The sequence below is a fragment of the Diachasma alloeum genome, unplaced genomic scaffold, assembly GCF_001412515.2.
Source record: "Diachasma alloeum isolate Michigan unplaced genomic scaffold, Dall2.0 Dall_scaffold_00704, whole genome shotgun sequence".
Taxonomy (NCBI): Eukaryota; Metazoa; Arthropoda; class Insecta; order Hymenoptera; family Braconidae; genus Diachasma; species Diachasma alloeum.
Window position 1 is genome coordinate 91,552 of NW_021680836.1, and position 24,748 is coordinate 116,299.

The following is a 24,748-nucleotide window of genomic DNA, read 5'->3' on the forward strand; positions in this document are numbered from 1 at the left end:
CATTTAACCCTGCTGTCTAAGTGGTCTACTCCACCCCAGTATCCCATTTTGCCCCATTCTCCCTTTCATTTTAGTATCCCTTATCATGCCTCTCTCTACATTATTCCATTTTACCTTACTGTTCACCTTGGTCTATCCTTTCCTATCTCCTCCCTCTCATTAATTGCCCATATCAAGCGAGAACAAATACGACCTACCATAAGCAGCTCTGAAGATACCGGGGTAACCTAGAAAAACTTGGTTGAACAAAAACTACTGGGGTAGTCTGCGATCACTGACGCTAAGCAGTATCCAAGTTTGGGTATCGCCAAGTTTTTCTATTAAATTTTTATATAGGTGGAAATTCAGAGCATTTCTATCTTACAATGTTTTGAGTCAGAATTTCTTGAGTTATTCACTGGTCAATCTAGAATTCAGTAATAATTGAAAACTCCTTAAAACTTCTGAACTTTTATTTCCCATAAGAAATAATTCTTGATTACAAAAGCTCAATGTTTTTCCAACCACCCTGGCTCCCAACATGAATACATTAACTAATCATGTCACGGATTGAGAGATGTGACCTTTTTAATGCTAAGTCTACGTATAAACAAAAACATAATTTGTTCAATCATTTTCTATGTTTTTTAATGATGGCGAGAACATCATCAACGTCATCCGACGATCCTAGGAATATGGGGCATCTCTGGTGGATCTTTTCGGGCACAATGTCGAGTATGTCGATTTCGCCATTTGAAGCCTTGCCGCCTGCTTCGTTCACTATATAAGCCATTGGAATGCATTCATAAAGAAGACGCAGCTGCAACAGAAAATATAATTGCATCATTTTGCTGTCGAAATAAATTAATTTCTAGAAATTGCCAACTGCAATTCCATCTTTAACCCTTAAGTAGTCGCATCGTGAGGGAATTCCCGCTAAACCATAGGCAACCTATAGGGCAACACTGTAGAGTGAGTGGATGCTAGAAAAACGCGACAACTTGAGAATTGAATATGCGTATTAACGAAACTTCACATCCTAAACAATTCTTGCAGGTTTTTTTTTTCATTTCAACAATTGCGGAGACTGAAGGAAATCGCTCTCTATTGAATATAAATGAATTTTTATAAATCCGAAAAACACTCTTAAGAACTTTTCCAAGAAAATTATTTGTAAGAACAATTTTACATATTTTTATTAGATGCGCTCCGCGATGCGTATTATCTTTATACGTGAAAATAAATCCTACATCATTATTCGCTAGCTGTGTATCACATAAAGGGCACTACAATCGGTGTCAAAAGTAGAGACCACTCGAAACGACGGTCTGTAACTCGACGAAAAGAAATCTTAAAAATATGAGACCAATTGTACGGTATAAAATAAATATTCCAGTCATCCAATACGGACTTTCAAGTATCGAAATTGATTGGGTTATTTTTTATCACAGTGAGCAGCCGAAAATAAAACCGATTTTCGGTCTCCATTAAAGTCGGAAAATTTTTAACCGCTACCATACATACAAAAAACGAGTTATGATAGTTTTAACAGCACTTTTTTGACGAAATTTCTCGATTAAAAAAATCAACGGAAATTGTTGGTTTGAAAAAAATTGCCCAAATGTGTTATACATTAAATGCAGAACACATAGTTTTTTTCGGAGCAAAGCTACTTCTATTTTATTTCAGATCAATTCAATGTATTGTGTTCAAGCTTGGCTTAGCAACCGAATACATTACTACGACATCTCACGACAATTCCTAATAATTCGGGCATCCTCGATCGGATGATTAACACCGTTGCCATGGGAGCACACTCTCGTGCCAGCTGTCATGGTGTAAACCAAGTTACATTGCTGTGAATAAATCTTATTCCATATAGTACACGAATTCCGAGTGTTATACGTTACAAAACCCATCTATCCCGCACCGAACTACCATAAATGGTGACCCCGACGTGATTCCTTCAACGTGAGAAATAAAATTGCTGTATTAACGTGTTAACAAGTGCAATCGTTAAAGTTGTACAGTTTTCCGTTAAAATTAAAGTGATTTTCGTGTCGCGTGGTTTTTCGTGGAATGTTCGAGAAGCGTTGGGTTTTGGCATAGTGCTCGGTAGCGTTCCTATCGTTCCGCGCGCTGTGTTACCACGTGTTATTTTTTTGTGCATCTTGGTGCATCGCAGAGCACCCAAAACCGTTGTGCTGCACCGTAAAAATGATCACGAACAATTTTTGCCATGATTAGTGCACTTCCGAATATTATGAGTAAAATCTAGTGAAAATGGGCGAGGAAGCAGACAACATTCAGGCGTTGAGACGCCTTACAGTTCGTCCCGCGCCATTTTCGCTGACCATTCCAGGACATTATAACGCCTTCGTTCCGTGTTTCATATTCTTCGATTTTACTTTATTTAGAATAAGCTGTGAAACGATGACAACCGTGCAAACACAACTATGGTAACGACGGGCCATGACGAGTAGCTGGAGGGCAGTGACACTCCGGCATGAGGGAGAGAAGAAACCTTATGCCGAACAACTCCGGCTGCAGCGTTGAGAACATCGGGCCGACACACTGAGCTCATCTCCGCTAAAGCAGTGTCAAGAATCACACAAATGCAGGCAACATCAACTCTACCACCAGGAAGACCAAACACTCCATTGGTACGAGACTTCATACAGCGATAATAGACACCGCACGCGCGGCATGGGCCAACGAGGATGACAACCTCCCCGAGTAGAAATTTCATCGGTTTATCATCGGTTACCGATGCGGTGCAAACGACATGGTCACCGGTTCCACATAAGTTTCGACCTACAACGAACTCATGAAAACGTCACGCAGTTATCTCACAAGTTACAAGTAGGTTGCAACCCAGCAAAAACTCACGTGATTATATATTAACCTCATTATTATTAACAATTCGTCAATGATTAATAACTCATTAATTGCCATGGGAAAGCATGCTCAATGGTAAGAATCAATTTATACACGCAGAAAAAGAAAAAAAAATCACATTATCGGTGAGTGGTCACCCATCCAATTCCGAACCCTACTCGATGTTACTTAACTTTAGTGATCGTCTGTTGTGTTGAAGTCCAGGTCCGCTATCCTGTGATTTTTGGGAATATAATATTTAAATGTTCTAGATAAGGCGAAGATTCGGATTCTCTGGTGAGTGACATAGGATTTTGCCTAAAACTTAATTATGACCCTTCCTAATTAATGAACCTTTGTTCTGACCCTCGCGACTCTTATTTCTGACGTTCATTGCTGACCCTTGTGACCCTTATTTCTGACGTTTATGTTTGCCTCCCATTTCTGACCCTCGTGACCCATAGTTTTGACCCTTTTTTGTGAGCTCTATTCCTGACCCTCGTGACCCTTATTTCTGACGCTAATTAATTAATTATTGATTGATTGATTTAATTATTGATTAATTAATTAATTAATTAATTATCAAATTCATTTGTAGGTTTTGGGGCAAGGGTCTAGCGGAGACCTGGCCGAAGGACCTCCGCGAGGGGGCTGGGTGGGTGAAAGGGTTAATTAATTCGCGGGTCGCGGTTTGATTCCCGGTTAGATTCGCAGGTTAACCAATTTATCCACGGTGTTGGGTCAAAGGACCCCCATGAGAGGGCCGGGTGGGTAAAAGGGTTAATTAATCCGTTGATAGCGTTGATAGCGTAATTCGCAGTCAGATCCGCGGGGTGGGGGTTTGATTCGCGGGTTAGTCAATTAATTTGCGGTTTTGGACTGCAAGGGACTCTATGAGTGATCTGATCAATCTATCCCGCGAGGGGGTAGGTGGGAGAAAGGGTTAATCAATTCGCAGTTCATAGTTTAATTAACGGTTTAATTAGCGCTTCTGATTCGCGGATCAATTAATTAGCGATTGAACAGATCTCACCCCCCCCCCCTTGAGATGGTCATAGATGTGTCACATCTGGTGACCATATGACATTTTTCAAACATGCTCGAACTTGAGATTTCCGGTACTCGTCCGGAAACCGTTCATGGAAAACCGTTATTTGTAATGTGTGTCATTATTTATTTAAAAAAGTGATCGCTGCAGATGTGGGGTGTTCATGTATATATTGAGATTTCCTGTATTTTTATGTTTACCACTTCATGGAATAACCAATCGTTATAATAATGTCTAATTATTTATTTAAGCAAGTGATGGGTGCGAGAGGGTGGTTTATGTATATATTGACATTTCCGGTACTTTGATGTTTGCCCCACCACCTCGTGGGAGACCGTTGTTAATAACAATGTGTAATTATTCATTTGAGAAGTGATGGTTGCAGGAGTGGGGGGGGGGGGGTTTATGTATATAACCAACGACATTTCCATGCTCGTCATCAGTCCATCGCAGTTTTCCATGAGGGAGAGTCTCCCGCGACAGGAATTGAAGAAACGTTTAAATCTTCTTCTGAAGAATATTCAAGAAGTGAAACCAGTACTTCGTATCGTTTCGAAGTGACATCAAAGTACTCTGCTCAAATCTTCCGAAGACTTGAATTCAACCCTAATTTTGATACTCAAGTATCAAGGCATCATGGATTTCAACAAAATCAACATTGTGGCGCATCTGAAAGGTCTTCCTCTCGTCAAACTTGAAGATTTAGACGGAGCTTTTCATACCATCATCGCAGCTCGCAAGGTGGCAACAAAGTATGGAGTCGGTGTTATTCTTCATCTCTTAGATACTCACACAGTTTTCGTGAATAATCGACTGGCCAAGTATTTGGTTGAAAATCCCAAGATGTTCAAGAATTTCCAACAACATATTGAGAAGTGCTCACCAACGTTGGAATATTTGGGCGGAAAATACCACAATATTAGCCTGCATCCTGATCCAAACGTGAAGGTTGACAATGAAGCCGATGAAGCAAATTTCAAAATAATGAATGATATAGCAGTGTTAAAAGAACTCCCCCTGGTGAAAATGTGTCAACTGGAATGCGGCTATTTGTGCACCATCACGGCAGCCTACAAAGTTAATAACAAACACGGTGTTGGCATTGTTTTACATTTGTCAAATACTTATTCAGTTTTTGTGAATAGCCGATTGATTAAGTTTTTCGAGGATAACCCTAAAGAATTCGAAAATTTTCGAAACCATATTAAGAAGGGTTTCCCAACACTGCAATTCTTTGGTGAAGGATCTAACAGTATGCGTATGCAACCAGATCTGAATGTGAAGGTTGAAAATGAGGCAGATCAAGTTCATTTCGACAAAATCAATGCTGAATTGAAGGAACTTCCTCTGTTAAAACTGTCTGATCTAGCATTAAACTACTTGTATACCATTACTGCAGCCTTCAAAGTCAAAACGAAGTATGGAATGAGTGTGATCCTCCATTTGAATAATGTTTGTGCAGTTTTCCTGAACCGAAGGATGTCAAAGTTCTTCATTGAAAATCCCCAACAATTCGAAGACTTGCTGAACGAAATTAAGAGAGACTCCCCAAAGTTCGAGTACTTGGGTGGTGAATACAACGACATTAAATTCCATGCAGATGAGAAGGGAGATGATACTGGAGCTTAAATTACAAATAAACTGAACAATAATCTAAGTTTTAATTTTTTTATTGATGATTTTTTTCTTTATAAAATAATTTTTATGATTATAACTAATGTAACAGTCTAAAGAAGTACATGAATAAATATCACAATTGAAAAGCATTTTTTTTCTTTTACAAAATATTACATTTTACACAATCCTTTATCATAGGGGGTGGTCCATCAAAAGTATCACCATCGATTGTCTGATAATGTTCCAAACAACGTCTACATCTTTTGATGTACCAATCAGCTCTCATAGCATCAGACAACTTGTCCCAACACTGATCAACATGGCATGGAGCGACGAAACTTATAAATGAATGTGGCAGATATGCAATATCTTTACAACCCATCAAATTTAAATTGTTCAATTTGTAGTAAATATTGAAGGATCGATCTATTGATCGTACTATTCTTTTCTTCATCATCCAGTTTTTGAGTAGCTCCACATTTTTTACGGCACATGCCTTGTTGTCGTCTCTATAACTATGAAATGGACAAGTACGAGCTGGTAAATCTTTGAATTTGGCTAGTGATGGGCAATCATCGAAAATTTCTTCAATATTCACTACTACCAGTGTTAATACAGGACCAAAAATTGTTTTCAACTACTCTTCTTTCTCTTCACCTTTCACATAAATTCTACCAATATTTTCCCACTTTTGAACTAATTGTCCAATTTGCTCGTATGATCTATTCCCATAGTCCCAGGATAATCCATGATGATGACGCTCAAGCCACAAAGCTACACTTCTATACTTCACTGGTAAACTGGAGAATCTCCATGGGGACTTGAAAAACTACACGTTAGGGTATCCAACCCCAGAATCCAAAACTGTGTATGCGAATTCTTTTACAATAAACTCGTTGAAGAAAGTTTGGAAGCCTTGTATGTCCCCGAGTAGCTCCATAGCGACTAATGAAATGATGCTACTCACATGAGAATTTATTAATCGCCCATCCCTCCCCTTAAACTACTTTCCTCACCCCTCCGCTTATGGGATTATAATGTGCCACTCGATCATGTAAAATAAGACAATAAGCAGCAGTCTCCGGAGAAAAGCTTATTTTAGTTTCAAACTCTAGGTGGAAATCAACTGGACCACACTTCAAGGATTCATTTTGCTTAGAACAATCAATTACCATCAGTGGTGTAATATTTGCTAAATGTGCTCTACTTAATAATGGATTGTTCATTTGTTGATCGTAATATAATGTGATGATTGAAAGTTTGAATACATATCGTAAAGCATCGAATATTGATTCTCAGCCATATCTACATCTAAATTTCCATATGGATAACATTGAGAATTTAGGAATAATTTGACATCTGCAAAGCTACAGTGATCAAAATTGCTAGCGTTTCTCTTATCCTTATTTTTTCGGTCTGTCTGGAGGCCTAGAATGACATAACGTTGTTTCTCAAGCTGCGTCGCGGTTTTCACCGTCCACACGTGTTTTGTTGTCGCCGGAAGCATTGGGTATTCATATAATTCCCATGATCTGAAGCTCATCGCTATCGCAGGATCTTTATGGATGAAATTCAGCAACTTAATCTTTTTAGTATCCGACAGTGTGACATATGGGATCAACCATTCAATTTTTCCTAAAGTTGATCTTCACATCTTCTTTTGCGGTTTGAATCAGAGTGATATTATCATGACGAGCCCTAATCAAAACCAGCTCATGTTTCACATTGACCATAATTTTTCGATAATCTTCAGCAAATCCCAGCAACATACTTAATGGGATGGAAATATCAAAACAACCATTTCCATCAGTTGAACTCGTTTTTTCTTCAACGCCCAGCCATCCAGCATTTCCCATTGAGATGCTTTGATTGGGTGTTAATGAGATGAGATTTTTGATGAGAGTAGTGATGCCTACATTCTTGACTCTATCAATCTCAATAGCATTAATTTCATAGCGGATCTCCTGAAATAGATGACAAATGGCTTTATTCACAAATTTTGTAGTTGTAGAGAAGGTGTTTTTCGATTTAAGCAGTTTACCAGTGATGTGCAAGTACCTTTTGCTTGGCAAAATGCAGAGATCCTGATTTTGTATAGTAATTCGAATTTCATCGCTATTATCCTGTGCTGTCGAGGCATATGGCTGATGTGCGTGGATCTCATAGTGTCCGATGGAATCCTCAAAGACCGGAGGGAGTTTGATATTCAGGCTTTCCCCCATGGTATACAATAGGCGAATAAGATTTTTATTTGACAAAAACGTTTTTTCCACTTCTTCTTACGGCCAGACCGAGACTCTTGAGAAACTTTACGTTCTGAGATGTTGACACTTTAAAACCAGCATGCGAACTGATTGAAGCGAGGCATGATTGAAGGCTTTTATAGGAGTAGCCAATCTTACGATTATATACCCGTACGGGAAACGGAATATGTGTGAAATATATGTCAATTATACGCCCATATATTTCGGCGAAAAACGCAATACATCAGATATATGCTGAATATCTACGAGCACATATATATTACCCACATATATTCGACATATATCTAACATATATGTAAGATATATTTTCGGCGAAAAATGCAATATGTCACATATATGTCACGTATAATTATTTGCATATTTTTTTTTCCGTGAAGGTACAATGCCCATCATTATGAAGTAGGCTTGATGTATACACCTGATGGTAATTGTTTCACCTTTAAATTTCACCAAGTCACCGTCCTGATCAATGATTCGGAGCTATAAATCGGTTATCGTTTTGACAGACACTGGTAAATAAATAACTTGCGATGGTACTTCTACAATTTTATATTTAGGGGGTACTACAGAAAAAAATTCATGGATTGTATGAAATTTATCACTGTTATTGTATGCTCCAGTGGTGATATTACATTTAACTCGTAGGGCGTTCACTTTGAGAATGGCTACAGGCTGATCAGACTGATGAGTTCTATTAGCCTCTAAAACTCTAGGGGTAAAATCAAGGAGACGACCTATCGAATTTGCAGACCTCAAGTCCTAGTCTTTATTACATGACACTTCACTCCATTAAGTATTATTATTACTTCTGATTTTTATGGTAACATCATTTTTTTCCACACTTTTTTCACAATGAATTTTGAAATATCATCGATCTCGCAACTTCCCGTCGGAATAATAATGATCATGTCCCCCATATGTAACTTGTTATTGCTCGTATCAACATTTGGAATGGAATTAAATGTTAAAAATTCCACGAAGCCAAAAACATAATTTTTCTCAGAAGCAAGTTCAATTGGAGGAAAATATTGCACCTCCAACACTGATGATGCTCCTGAGACTGTCAACGTAAATGAATCACTCATGATTTCTGAATATCGACTAATCAAAAATCTTCAGTGTCTGCTCTCATATAAGCGCCCGTTGAGAAACGCCAAACATAAATGTCCACAATTCAATGTATTCCAATTTTGGAAACGTTCATGATTATATTTTATGCTACCAACTCTAAGGTATATGAAGAGTTCTGTGGGAGTTTGTAGGTTCCCAAAGCTATCGAAATAGGTAACATCGTTTCCTATTTTCTTGTAGGCAACCCAATGCGTCCCAGGACCATCCTTGTCATCTAAATTGATGGTGGCTGATTCATTAATGAATGGTCCATTTTTGGGTAGACCATTGCGCATGAAAACACCGCAGAAATGTGGAATTTCCATGAGTGTTGCATACTTTCTGAGATCTCCTTCCGTCAAGGCCCTGTGGTAGCATCGTTAGTAGTTTTTTGGCTTCCAGTACAAGCCCATTCCCTTCTTATATGGTTTCAGATGTAGACCTTTGCCAATTGCGATAGCTTCCATAGTTTCATTGTGCCTTTTATTTTTCGCGAGTTATCGTTTGGCCGTTTTAGCACTGTTCACAGCTCTAACAATTCTAGCAGCTCCTCCAGCCAATAGCCCTGTGGCACTCAACCCGGCAAATATCGGCACGAGAAAGGGTATGATTCTCCCGATTTTCGATGGGACAGGAATCACTCGCGGAATGGTGACTCTACTTCTCCTTCCGAATTGTTTGATGGCTATTCTTGCACCGGTGAGTGCTGTCTTGATAGCATCATGTGAACCACTGTTTAATTTGATTGACTTCTTTGCGGCTCTGATGATTGCCCCAATTGTGACCCGCTTTTTAGTCTTACCCTTCTTCTTGACTCGCTTCTTGGTCACGCGTTTTTTCACCCCCATACCTAATTTTTTTCGAGTCTTTACAGGTGCCTGATTTTTTCACACCAGCGCCGGATCTGTTCACCCTTTTGCTTGATTTTTTCAAACCGGTCCTTGATTTCCTCACAGCTATGCCTGCTTTTTTTACCCTCACACTTGATTTTTGGTGTGATACTGGGATTGAATTAATCCCAGGATCTCCTCGAGCTAATCTTGTCGCCAATTCCGTGCCTGGCCCACAGTACTGGTAACCTGGCAGATGTAATTCAACAGGAAGATTGTTGATAATTTTATTCAATAACCCTCTCCCCTTTTTGCCAGCGCGCGATCTGTACACAATTATGTCTGAAGCAGAACTGACTAATTTTGCTATAAAATAGCCAATTTATAGGTTTTTTCTTTAGTTGTCATGAAGATGGAGTTCAGTACACATCTCAACGGCTTGCCCGCCATTAATTTCGATTCAATAACTGGAAAAGATACCAAGAAACCGAAACTTCATAGCTCATTGTTACCAAATACAATTCGCGCGGTTTTCTGTGGCCCATCAAATTGTGGAAAAAGTAACGCACTACTCAGTCTCATAATTCATCCTAATGGTCTCAGATTGTCGAATATCTACGTGTATTTAAAATCCCTCAATCAACCGAAATATCAATTTTTACAAAATTTACTGGAACCTCTTAATGACATGAAATATTATCCATTCTCAGACAATGAGGACATTGTCTCGGTTGATAATGCAAAAGAGAATTCACTGTTCATATTCGACGATGTGGCATGCGAGAAGCAAAATAATATTAAGGCATATTTTTGTATGGGGAGCCATAAAAATGTTGACAGCTTCTATTTGTGTCAATCGTATGCTCGCATCCCAAAACATTTAGTGCGTGACAATATTCATTTTTTTGTATTATTCAAACAGGACGAAATGAATTTGAGACATATTTATAATGATCATGTGAACACAGATGTCATTCGAACAATTCAAAGAATTATGTTCAGCTTGGTGAAAAGATAACTATACTTTTTTAGTTATCGATAAAGATAGTGACATTGAAACAGGGCGTTATAGGAAAAATTTTGACTGTTTCATTCATATAAATAACAGTCGTGGAGAGAGGGTATAAACAGTTGTGAGCTAGACTTCGGCGAGTCAACATACCTCTCCACAAGAATGAAATGTCTAAACAGCAAGAGCTTTACGTCAAATTTTCACTGCACGAAAAGCGATTCAACGTAAACATAATCTGTTGAAATTATGCAGTGAGAATGTTGATGAAGCAATGAATGAAATTCTCAAACCCATTGGGAGACCGCTTCAGGAATTAGTCGCGCGAAATGTGAAATCATTCGATGACAGTAGACAAAAACTTGAATTGCCTGATGATAGAAAGCAATCCATTGATTACAAGAATAAACGAAAACTCAGATATAGGAGTACCCCAAAGACACCAAAGCAGATGTTGTCGAGCAGAGATGCCTCTGAAGACCGTTATGGGACTACAGCTGACGATTCTTTAATCAATCATACCTTGAATGAGCCTATCGTCACATTCTGGGGAATAGTTCCAGCCATTGGTAGCTCATGCATTCTGAGTGAAAGTTCAAAGACCAGCACTGAAGAGATAGACACAGAAGAAGATGCCAACACTCTTCCCGGGAAATATTTGGCACAAATCAACACAACAAAATGGGACAAGGCTTATGGTGTTCGCAAACTTACACATAATTTTATGATTGGAGACTCCCCCATATTTTTTTAAGATGAATTTATTGGTATTGCCCCTATTCATTACAGTTTTGTAATATTAAAGCACATTTCATCACAAAAACTCATCACGGACACATTCATTACAGCATTACTTGTTATATGGACAATTCATTACTGTATTATTCATTATATGGACAATGCATCACAGTAATATTTATTACTGCGGGATTTATTAATTCAGTTGAAAATTTGAATTCTGCGTCTATTTCCCTCCCATTGTAATTCAAACTTTAGGATTTTATTAACCTGTGTAATTCATTTCCCCCAAATTGGCGGTCAATGGGCATTAATGGGGGGGGGGGAGTAATCGTCCTGAGTTCCGTGAAACATTAAGTGCCATTCGTTGTACGGAATCAGTGTCCTGCGGTGTCGAGATGCCTCTACACTTTGTGTTGAGCCAGAGAGGCCAGAAATTATTAGTGCACAAAGGCTATATGTTTAATAATTTAAGTGTTCATTCTTCAACTAAAGTTGTTACTTGGAGATGCCTTGATTATGCGACGGCTCACCATTGTAAAACTCTTGCTCGTACTACCTCATGTGAAAAAGATGATAGGTGATTACTCTAATGTCATTTGATTTTGTATCTCAATTTACTTTTGTTTGTTCTGTATTCATTTATGATGTTTCTTTTTTACAGGGACATTATTATTTGTGGGAGAACATGGCACGTGGCAAATGTTGCTCGAGTAAAGGCTCGGAAATTAGTCAATAAGATTTGTAAATGTGCAAAGGGAATCAAGGACCCAAGTGGTATTGTTGGGGAAATCGTGAGTAAGGTATCTACAAGTACTGCCGTTGAATTACCTGGCGCGTAGACATTGAAGAAACACATTCAACGCCATCGCAGGCAAGATAATCCGCAGTTGATGACGCCGGTTATAATCAGTGAGCTAACCATTCCAGAGCAATATCAACAGACTTTAAGGGGCGATAAGTTCTTGTTGTATGATAATAAATCTCGTCATAATCGCTACCTTATTTTTGCAACAATGAAGAATTTACGGCATTTGGGTTCGTGTCGAATCTAGTTGAGCGATGGAACATTTTCATCAGTGCCTAAAATTTTTTCCCAGCTGTATACTATTCATGGAGGGATTACATAGGATAACGACACTACTGGGCAACTCAATTTCAAGTCTGTGCCCTTGGTGTACGTATTGACAACATCCAGGCGTGAGAGTACTTACAAACGAATCTTGAAAAGTATTATTGAAATTGCTGATGTTCATTTGAAGCCTGAAGTGTTTATATCTGATTTTGAACTGGCCTTTATTGACGCCGTTAAATCTGTTCTCCCTGATGTTTCTATTCATGGATGCTACTTCCATTTTATACAATGTATTATTCGTCATCTCGGGCGGTGGGCCAGAAGGGCCGCTACAACACTAATGATGAATTTGCTTTACATGTTAAAATGCTAATGGCCCTGGCATTTGCACCTCCCGATCATGTGGCTGGAGCTTACGATGCTTTGGTGGCATCGCAATATTATGTTGATCATGCTGAATATTTTACGGATCTTCTTAAGGTCCCGGGGGAAAGATTTTTGCCCAACATGTTCCGAGAAAATTCCCTATAACCAGTCGTAATTACAATGCACCCGAGGAAACGTTTACAATGCATCTAAGGCTTATTTTACCATACGTCTATGGTTTTTACCATACGTCTATGATTTTTACCATACGTCTATGGTTTTTACCATGCGTCTATGGTTTTTACCATACGTCTATGAATTTTACCATGCGTCTATGGTTTTTACCATGCGTCTATGAATTTTACCATGCGTCTATGGTTTTTACAGGGATGTAAGGAAATGTCTAGGGCATACCCTAGCGGACACAGTGGAGAGTCCAACTCTCTATTTGTTCCACGATTAGAGAGTAAGTAGAGAATGGGTAGAGAGTTGGGGTGACAGAGAGTTGGGGTATAGAATTGGGTGGACGTTTTACCATACGTCTATGAATTTTACCATGCGTCTATAGTTTTTACCATGCGTCTATACATTTTACCATGCGTCTATGGTTTTTACGGTGATGTAAGGAAATATCTAGGGCATACCCTAACGGACCCAGTGGAGAGTCCACCTCTCTATTTGCTTCACGATTAGAGAGTAAGTAGAGAATGGGTAGAGAGTTGGGGTGACAGGACAGATTGTCTACTCTCCAATGCTTTGAGAGAGTAGATAGGTGAGGCGAGGGATATGCTGACCCTTATTAAGTATACCCCTTGAGAAATTTGACACTCTAACCGACTAACCCTTGTAGTCGGGACCTGTTTGAACTCCCGGAGCTCAAACTTTTGGACCCGGGAATGTTTTCAGCTGAAAATACTCTGATTTTATTTGAAATTTTTTAATTCGATCTGTGTGACCCTTATCATTTCAAACGATTAATATTCCAGACCCTTAAATTGGGACTCTCAATAATTCTGACCCTTGAAAATATTGAAAAGTGTAACTTTTGACCCTTAAACCTTCAGACCCTTGGACTAGTCGTACTATATACACTCTACTCTTGTAGAGAGTAGATAGTTGGGATCGGATGCATGGTGGGGGCTACTCTCTAGTCGTCTAGAGAGTAGATAGTTGGCGCCAGGTGCTTGGTGGAGGCATTCAGACCCTTATAATTTAAGACCCTTATCGTTGCTTATGGGCCTTAAAACTTGAACCTCAATGGTGCTGACCCTTGAAAATGATAAAAGTTGAATTTTTGACCCTTAATATTTCTGACCCTTAGTTTCGCCGTACTATCTACTATCTACTGTTGTAGAGAATAGATAGTTGCGAGTGGATGCGTGGTGGGGTCTACTCTCTAATCTCTAGGCGTCTAGAGAGTAGATAGTTGGTGGTAGGTGCGAGGTGAAGGCATTCAGACCCTTATTTTCTTTAGACCCTCAACATTCCTCATGAAACTAAAAATTTGACCGAAAATGGTGCTGACCCTTGAACATGTATAGAGTGAAACTTTAGACTCTTGAAATTTCTGACCCTTAGACTAGTCGTACTATCTACTCTCTACTGTCGTAGAGAGTAGATAGTAGGGATCGGATGCGTGGTGGGGGCTACTATCTACTCTCTACTCGTCTAGAGAGTAGATAGTTGGCGGTAGGTGCTTGGTGGGGGCATTCAGAACCTTATTTTTGAGACACTTATCGTTCCTCATGACCCGTGAAACTTGACCCTCAATAGTGCTGACCCTTGAAAATGATAATAGTTGAATTTTTGACCCTCAATATTTCTGACCATTAGACTAGCCGTACGATCTACTATCTACTGTTGTAGAGAGTAGATAGTTGGGATCGGATGCGTGGTGGGGGCTACTATCTACTCTCTACTCGTCTAGAGAGTAGATAGTTGGCGGTAGGTGCTTGGTGGGGGCATTCAGAACCTTATTTTTGAGACACTTATCGTTCCTCATGACCCGTGAAACTTGACCCTCAATAGTGCTGACCCTTGAAAATGATAATAGTTGAATTTTTGACCCTCAATATTTCTGACCATTAGACTAGCCGTACGATCTACTATCTACTGTTGTAGAGAGTAGATAGTTGGGATCGGATGCGTGGTGGGGGCTACTCTCTACTCTCTACTTGTCTAGAGAGTAGATAGCTGGCGCCAGGTGCTTGGCGGGGGCATTAAGACCCTTCATTTTTTAGACCCTAATCGTTCCTCATGACCCTTGAAACATGACCCTCAATAGTGCTGACCCTTGAAAATGATGAGAGTCAAATTTTTAACCCTCAATATTTCTGACTTTTAGACTAGCCATACTATCTACTCTCTACTGTTGTAGAGAGTGGATAGTTGGGAGCGGATGCATGGTGGGGGCTACTCTCTACTCTCTACGCGTCTAGAGAGTAGATAGTTGGCGGTAGGTGCGAGGTGGGGGCATTCAGACCGTTATTTTTGAGACACCTATCGTTCCTCATGACCCGTGAAACTTGACCCTCAATAGTGCTGACCCTTGTAAATGATAGCAGTTAAATCTTTGACCCTTAATATATATGACCCTTAGACTAGCCGTACTATCTACTCTCTACTGTTGTAGAGAGTACAACAGTAGAGAGTAGATAGTTGGGATCAGATGCGTGGTGGGGGCTACTCTCTACTCTCTACGCGTCTAGAGAGTAGATAGTTGGCAGGAGGTGCGAGGTGGGATCTGAATACCGTTTATTTTTTGAACCCTTATCGTTTCTCATGACACTAAAAATTTAACTCTAAATGGTGCTGACCTTTGAAAATCATTAGAGTGAAATTTCAGACTCTTAAAATTTCTGACCCTTAGACTAGTCGTAATATCTACTCTCTACAACAGTAGAGAGTAGATAATTGGGATCGGATGCGTGGTAGGGGCTACTCTCTACTCCTCTAGAGAGTAGAGAGTTGGCGCCAGGTGCTTGGCGGGGGCATTCAGACGCTTTTTTTTTAGACCCTTATCATTCCTCATGACCCTTGAAACATGACTCTCCATAGTGCTGACCCTTGAAAATGATAAGAGTCAAATTTTTGACACTCAATATTTCTGACCCTTAGACTAGCCGTACTATCTACTCTCTACTGTTCTAAAATTTCACTCTAAATATTTTCGAGGGTCAGCACCATTTAGGGTCAAATTTTTGGGGTCATGAGGAACAATAAGGGTCTAAAAAATAAGGATCTGAATGCCCCCACCTCGCATCTCCCGCCAACTATCTTTTCTCTAGACGAGTAGAGAGTAGAGAGTAGCCCCCACCACGCATCCGATCCCAACTATCTACTCTCTACTGTTGTACTCTCTACAACAGTAGAGAGTATATAGTACGGCTAGTCTAAGAGTCAAAAATATTAAGGGTCAAAAATTCAACTGTTATCATTTTTAAGGGTCAGCGCTAAGGAGGGTCAAGTTTCACGGGTCATGAGGAACGATAAGGGTCTAAAAATAAAGGGTCTGAATGCCCCCGCCAAGCACCTGGTGCCAACTATCTACTCTCTAGACGAGTAGAGAGTAGCCCCCACCACGCATCCGATCCCAACTATCTACTCTCTACTGTTGTAGTACGGCTAGTCTAAAGGTCAGAAATAGTAAGGGTCAAAAATTTAACTGTGATCATTTTCACGGGACAGTGCTATTGAGGATCAAGTTTCACGGGTCATGAGGAACGCTAAGGGTCTCAAAAATAAGGGTCTGAATGCCCCCACCTCGCACCCATTGCCATCAATCTGCTCTCTAGACGCGTAGAGAGTAGACCCCACCATGGATGCGCTCCCAGCTATCTACTCTCTACAACAATAGAGAGTAGATAGTACGGCTAGTCTAAGGGTCAGAAATATTGAGGGTCAGAAATATTGAGGGTCAAAAATTTGACTCTTATCGTTTTCAAGGGTCAGCACTATTGAGGGTCATGTTTCAAGAATCATGAGGAACGATAAGGGTCTAAAAAATGAAGGGTGTGAATGCCCCCGCCAAGCACCTGGCGCCAACTATCTACTCTCTAGACGAGTAGAAGGTAGAAAGTAGCCCCCACCACGCATCCAATCCCAACTAGCTCTGTGAAGTTGGCACCCCACCGTGATGAATTGAAACGAAAATTTGATATTTGGTAGATTTTGATCGCCACATGATAATAGTAGCATTTTTTTTATTTGTAGTTAAAAAATAAGCGCCCCATACATTGTCAAAAGACAGTTAGGAACTATTTCATAGTTACAGCTAAAAGGACATCGGATTCTTATCTGCAATCGTTTGTAGTTGATTTTAGTTTTGAAATTTTTCCAATCGGACTTCAAAAAAACGCCTTATTCATTTGCGAAAGACAGTTAGAAACTATTTTGCAGTTGCAGCTCAGTTGGCATCGGATTTTCATCTCCAATCGTTTGTGGTTGATTGTAGTTTTGAAATTTATCCAATCCGGCTTCAAATAGACGCCTCATTCATTTTTGAAAGATAGTTAGGAACTATTTTGCAGTTGCAGCTCAACTGGTATCCGATTTTGATCCGCAATCGTTTGTAGTTATTTGTAGTGCTTGCAGATTGTCAGTCCAATGAAAAAAATTGACTGTATGGGTTTTATGAAATGGTTCCGAAAAATTATTTTTCATAAAGAACCTGAAAAACATCAAATATGTAGGAGCATTTGGTTGTAGTTGTTTTGAATGGTGGAAAAAATTAGGAAGAATGAAAGATTCTTATCTGTAATCGTTTGTAGTTGATCTTATTCCCGAAATTTTTTCAATCCGAATTCAAATAATCATGTCATTCATTTTCGAGGGATACTTAGGAACTATCCTGCAGTTCCAGCTTAATTGGAATCGGATCCTTTTCTGCAATCGCTTGTTGATTGTAGTTTTGAAATTTTTTCAATCCGAATTCAAATAATCATGTCATTCATTTTCGAGGGATACTTAGGAACTATCCTGCAGTTCCAGCTTAATTGGAATCGGATCCTTTTCTGCAATCGCTTGTTGATTGTAGTTTTGAAATTTTTTCAATCCGAATTCAAATAATCATGTCATTCATTTTCGAGGGATACTTAGGAACTATCCTGCAGTTCCAGCTTAATTGGAATCGGATCCTTTTCTGCAATCGCTTGTTGATTGTAGTTTTGAAATTTTTTCAATCCGAATTCAAATAAGTGTTCTATTCATTTTCATAGTACAAGTGGGGACTGATTGTGAGTGATAGCTATAGACAAACTGACGACGGATTCCTGCCTACAATCGTTTGTAGTAATTTGTAGTACTCATAGATTTCAAATCCAATGGAAAAGAAGGACGTGAGGAAGATCAGATACATAGGAGGATTTATTTTTAGTTGTTTGTAGTAGTAAGAAAAATGGAAAATGAAATAGATTCTCTGCGAATGATTATTCGCAGTTAATTATAGTTTCGAAATTTCGTCAATTCGAATTCAAGTAAGCCTTTAATCCATTTTCGAAAAACAGTTAGGAACTATTTTATAGCCGGAGCTTGAGTGATATGGGATTTATATCTGCAATCGTTTGTAGTTGATTGTAGTTTTGAAATTATTTCAATCCGAATTCACATAGGTGTTCTATTCATTTTCATAGTCCAAGTGGGGACTGAGCTATAGCCAAACTGATGACGGATTGTTGCCTACAATCGTTTGTAGTTGTTTGTAGTACTCATAGATTTCCAATCTAATGGAAAAGAAAGACATGAGGAAGATTAGATACATAGGAGGATTCGTTTTTAGTTGTTTGTAGTAGTATGAAAAATTGAAAATGAAAAAGATTCTTATATGCAATCATTTGCAGTTATNGGATTGGAAATCTATGAGTACTACAAACAACTACAAACGATTGTAGACAGAAATGCATCGTCATTTTAGTTTACTATATCTATCACACTCAGACCCCACTTGGGCTCAAAATATCGATAGAAGNTTTTCAGAAAACAGTTGGGAACTATTTTATACTTGCAGCTTAATTGACATGGGATTCCCATCTACAATCGTTTGTAGTTAATTGTAGTTTTGAATTTTTTTCAATCCGAATGCAAATAAATCTTCTATCGATTTTTTGAGCCCAAGTGGGGTCTGAGTGTGATAGATATAGTAAACTGAAATGATGACGCATTTCTGACTACAATCGTTTGTAGTTGTTTGTAGTACTCATAGATTTCCAATCCAAAGGGAAAGAAGGTTGTGAGAAAGATCAGATACATAGGAGGATTCTTTTTTAGTTGTTTGTAGTAGTAAGAAAAATTGGAAATGAAATAGATTCTCATATGCGATCAATTGCAGTTAATTGTAGTTTCGAAATTTCGTCAATTCGAATTAAAGTAAGCCTTCAATCCATTTTCGAAAAACAGTTGTGAACTATTTTATAGCCGGAGCTTAAGTGATATGGGATTTACGTCTGCAATCGTTTGTAGTTGATTGTAGTTTTGAAATTTTTCCAATTCGAATTCAAATAAATGTGCTATCGGTTTTTGGAGCCCAAGTGGGGACTGAGTGATAGATATAGCCAAAATGACGACGGATTCCTGAATACAATTGTTTTTAGTTGTTTGTAGTATTAGCAAATTTTGAGTACCGATGGAATGGTTTCTACGAAATGGCATCGAGCATTTATTTTTCAATAAGGACCTGAAAGAGATCAGATACCTAGAAGACTAATTAGTTTGTAGTTGTTTATAGTGGCGATTGAAATTAGGAAGCAAGGAGAATTTCAATCTGCAATCGTTCGCAGTTGAATGTAGTTATGGAATTCTTTAAATTCAAATTCAAATATACGTTCAATCGAATCTTCAATAATACTCAGGAACTATTTCACAGATAAAATTACATTGGGTTAATGATTGCATATGAGAATCTATTTCATTTTCAATTTCTCTTACTACTACAAACAACTAAAAACGAATCCTCCTATGTATCTGATCTTCCTCACGTCCTTCTTTCTCATTGGATTGGAAATCTATGAGTACTACAAACAACTACAAACGATTGTAGACAGAAATGCATCGTCATTTTAGTTTACTATATCTATCACACTCAGACCCCACTTGGGCTCAAAATATCGATAGAAGATTTATTTGAATTCGGATTGAAAAAAATTCAAAACTACAATTAACTACAAACGATTGTAGATGGAAATCCTNCTATTTCATTTTCAATTTCTCTTACTACTACAAACAACTAAAAACGAATCCTCCTATGTATCTGATCTTCCTCACGTCCTTCTTTCTCATTGGATTGGAAATCTATGAGTACTACAAACAACTACAAACGATTGTAGACAGAAATGCATCGTCATTTTAGTTTACTATATCTATCACACTCAGACCCCACTTGGGCTCAAAATATCGATAGAAGATTTATTTGAATTCGGATTGAAAAAAATTCAAAACTACAATTAACTACAAACGATTGTAGATGGGAATCCCATGTCAATTAAGCTGCAAGTATAAAATAGTTCCCAACTGTTTTCTGAAAATAGATTGAAGGCTTACTTGAATTCGAATTGACGAAATTTCGAAACTACAATTAACTGCAAATGATTGCCTATAAGAATCTTTTACATTTTTAATTTTTCATACTACTACAAACAACTAAAAACGAATCCTCCTATGTATCTGATCTTCCTCATGTCCTTTTCCATTGGATTGGAAATCTATGAGTACTACTAACAACTACAAACGATTGTAGGCAAGAATCCGTCATCAGTTTGGCTATAGCTCAGTCCCCACTTGAACTATGAAAATGAATAGAACACTTATGTGAATTCGGATTGAAAAAATTTCAAAACTACAATCAACTACAAACGATTGCAGATGTAAATCCCATATCACTTAAGCTCCGGCTATTAATGCATTATTTCTCATGTTTTTAATTTTCGAATTGTCGAAAGGATTACGTATGAACAAATCACTAGAATCCGAATTGACATGTAGGGCCCTCTATGATTCAAGTGTTCAGGTTAACTCGTGAAGTTCTCATCCACCGGTCGTGGTTCTAGCAGCCGAATGTTCAATAATTCAATCACTCGAGTAGGGTATTTCATGTCGGGCTTACATGGATTGGCAACGAAGACAGAAATTACGTAAAGACTGCAGTTTTGAATTGAAGCAACCAAAACAGCAATAATCAGTAAATTGTGAAGAGTATCACTCTTTTAAAATGTCTTCTAGTGAGGATAGTAGCGATAGTCCTCCGCCGAAAAAATCACATGTATCAACGACTCATAACCTTGAAGGGGCAACTGTTGGAGAATGTGCTTCAGTCAGGGATCAGGTTCCAAAAGGAAAAAAGGAGACTGGATCAAAATTTAGAGCTTATTATGATTTCGAAGTGCGTGACAGTAAACCAGTAGGCATTTGCTTGGAATGTAAAAAACGAAGAATCGTAAAGATGATTGGACGTAAAGATGGGAGTACGTCAGCCATGAAAAAACATCTAGAAACTGCACACAAACAAGCATTCAATACTCTCTTCCCAGCGTCAACTCCAGGAAATGTGAATCCAGATCAGAGACTCATAACTGAAATGCATTCAACAGTAAGTAACTGAATTGTTTTATTTTTGTTTTTAACTTCAGAGTGATTCCTCTTTCGAGATGCAAGATTATCGTATTTTTACATTTTCACCACTTCACCACTCATATCAGCTATCGATTACTTTTTTCAAGTCGGCATCTTGGATCATCTCTGAAATGGGAATGAAAATAGCGAATTATGTTTTTCATTATTTCAATAGTCTCTGGATCCATTGCTAATCTGATATTCGATTGAATTCATATCCCTTCATTAGCCACTCGATTTAGGGTGGAAATTCATTCCAGTTTTTTTTTCCAGAAACCCACGTCTCCTGGCGAGTTGGAAGTGGAGATTGTCAACTTCCTTGCTAAAAAACGTTTGCCTCTCAGTTTTTTTGATGACCCACAGTCCCAGAAGTTTTTTACCAAACTCAATCCAGATGTCAAAATGCCTAAACGAGACACTGCCAAAAGAATGGTCATACGTCAGCATGCCAAGAGAGAGGAGAAAATTAAAACTCTTCTCCATAACAATTCATCTAAAGTCTCATTCACAATACATGGATGGACGAGTTTTAATGGGAGATCTTATTATGGAATTACAATTCATTATGTCGGAAATGACTGGAAAATTCATTCACTAGTTCTTGATTTTGTCCCGGCCCGAGGATCTTATACTGGTAAAGCAATCGCAAAGATATTCTTCGACACTTTGAATAAATTTGATCTCCAAGGGAAAGTTCAAGGCATCACCGTTGATAACGCTTCTGCGAATACGACCTTCATGCTAGAGCTTGGAGTGTTGATGAATGACGCAGGCTATTCGTTCGATAATATTAATCAGCATTTCAGATGTGGTGCCCACATTCTCGCTCTGGGTGTACAAAATACATTGTCATTGATAAAAGTACAAGCTACGAAAGACGAAGGGGACTCTCCAGTTGAGCAAAATTCGATTGACAACTCAGATTCTGATAATCCTTCCGACTCATCCAACGAGTCTTCAGATGAAGAATCCGAGGATGAGGTTTTCTCTGAATTAAGTCCTGGTACAGCTGTTATCAAATTGAGAAATACTTTCAAAAAAATAAAAAAAACAGAGAAAATTCAGAATATGCTGAGAAGTTTTTGCAATGCTGCTGGGATTAAGTATCTGAAACCTCCTTTGGATGTGAGCACGAGGTGGGGAAGCACGGACTATATGATCAATGCAGCATTGAGGATGAAGAAAGGCTTAAATTTGTTGTGGTCTGAGTGTGAAGAAGTCGTGAGTTTGAAGATGAGTGAAGACGAGTGGATCTTATTGACACGGATTCATGACTTTCTCAAAGACTTTGATGATCTTTCGAAGACTTTGGGAGCAGGAAAATATGTTACATTACCTCTCGTTGTTGTTGCTTTCAATATGTTGTTGGATCGAATTGAATCCACAACATCGAGTCTTGATTTGAAAGAGGAAAGGACGAAGGTTGATGAAATCCTCATCGAAGCGTTCCAAGCAGCGAGAGACAAAATAATAAAACATTACAACAAAACTAATTGGGTATATTGTGCTGCCCTGATTCTGGATCCTAGATATAAAGTTTCTACATTTGAAGAAACTCAATGGGGTAGAGAGATGAAGGAGGAATCTCTGGCATTTTTCGAACGAATGTACAAAGAGAATTATACCAAACCTGAAAAACAAACTGTAGAAGAGGAAAATACAGAAAAGGAGACAAAGAAGAACAGCAGTAAGGAGAATGATGATCACTTGAAGCCTGGGGGAATTGATTTGAAATTCTTCTATGTATCTGATCTTCCTCACGTCCTTCTTTTCCATTGGATTGGAAATCTATGAGTACTACAAATAACTACAAACGATTGTAGGCAGGAATCCGTCGTCAGTTTGGCTATAGCTATCACTCACAATCAGTCCCCACTTGTACTATGAAAATGAATAGAACACTTATTTGAATTCGGATTGAAGAAATTTCAAAACTACAATCAACAAGCGATTGCAGAAAAGGATCCGATGTCAATTAAGCTGGAACTGCAGGATAGTTCCTAAGTATCTCTCGAAAATGAATGACATGATTATTTGAATTCGGATTGAAAAAATTTCGGCAATAAGATCAACTACAAACGATTACAGATAAGAATCTTTCATTCTTCCTCATTTTTTCCACCATTCAAAACAACTACAACCAAATGCTCCTACATATGTGATGTTTTTCAGGTTCTTTATGAAAAATAATTTTTCGGAATCATTTCATAAAAACCATACAGTCAATTTTTTTCATTGGACTGACAATCTGCAAGCACTAGAAACAACTACAAACGATTGCAGATCAAAATCCGATGCCAGTTGAGCTGCAACTGCAAAATAGTTCCTAACTATCTTTCAAAAATGAATGAGGCGTCTATTTGAAGCCAGATTGGATAAATTTCAAAACTATAATCAACTACAAACGATTGCAGATGAAAATCCGATGCCAATTGAGCTGCAACTGCAAAATAGTTGCTAACTGTCGTTTGACAATGTATGGGGCGCTTATTTTTCAACTACAAACAAAAAAAATGCTACTACTATCATGTGGCGATCAAAATCTACCAAATATCAAATTTTCGTTTCAATTCATCAAGGTGGGGTACCAACTTCACAGACCTATCCCAACTATCTACTCTCTACAACAGTAGAGAGTAGATAGTACAACTAGTCTCAGGGTCAGAAATTTTAAGAGTCTAAAATTTCACTCTAAACATGTTCAAGGGTCAGCACCATTCAGGGTCAAATTTTTAGGGTCATGAGGAACGATAAGGGTCTAAAAAATAAGGGTCTCAATGCCCCCACCTTGCACCTCCCGCCAACTATCTACTCTCTAGACGCGTAGAGAGTAGAGTAGCCTCCACCACGCATGCGATCCCAACTATCTACTCTCTACAACAGTAGAGAGTAGATAGTACGACTAGTCTAAGGGTCAGAAATTTTAAGTCTAAAATTTCACTCTAAACATGTTCAAGGCTCAGCACCATTTAGGGTCAAATGTTTGGGTCATGAGGAACGATAAGGGTCTCAAAAATAAGGGTCTGAATGCCCCCACCAAGCACTTACCGCCAACTATCTACCCTCTAGACGAGTAGAAAGTAGAGAGTAGCCCCCATCACGCATCCGCTCACAACTATCTACTCTCTAAGGGTTAGAAATCTCAAGGGTCAAAAATTTAACTTTTATCATTTTCAAGGGTCAGCACCATCGAGGGTCAAGTTTCAAGGCCAATAACCAACGATAAGGGTCTAA

The 24,748-nt window shown here is 38.6% G+C and overlaps 1 protein-coding gene across 1 annotated transcript in view; it reads right to left on the bottom strand.

Annotated features, from left to right (window-relative positions):
• Window positions 1-431: 431 nt before the first annotated feature.
• Window positions 432-24,748, bottom strand: part of LOC107044263 (fructose-1,6-bisphosphatase 1) — a 182,803-nt gene continuing 158,486 nt past the window's right edge. The window contains exon 4 of the mRNA XM_015266066.1: window positions 432-799. Coding sequence (XP_015121552.1) covers window positions 611-799 — 189 coding nt within the window. The 3' untranslated portion in view covers window positions 432-610. The remainder of the gene's footprint in view (window positions 800-24,748) is intronic.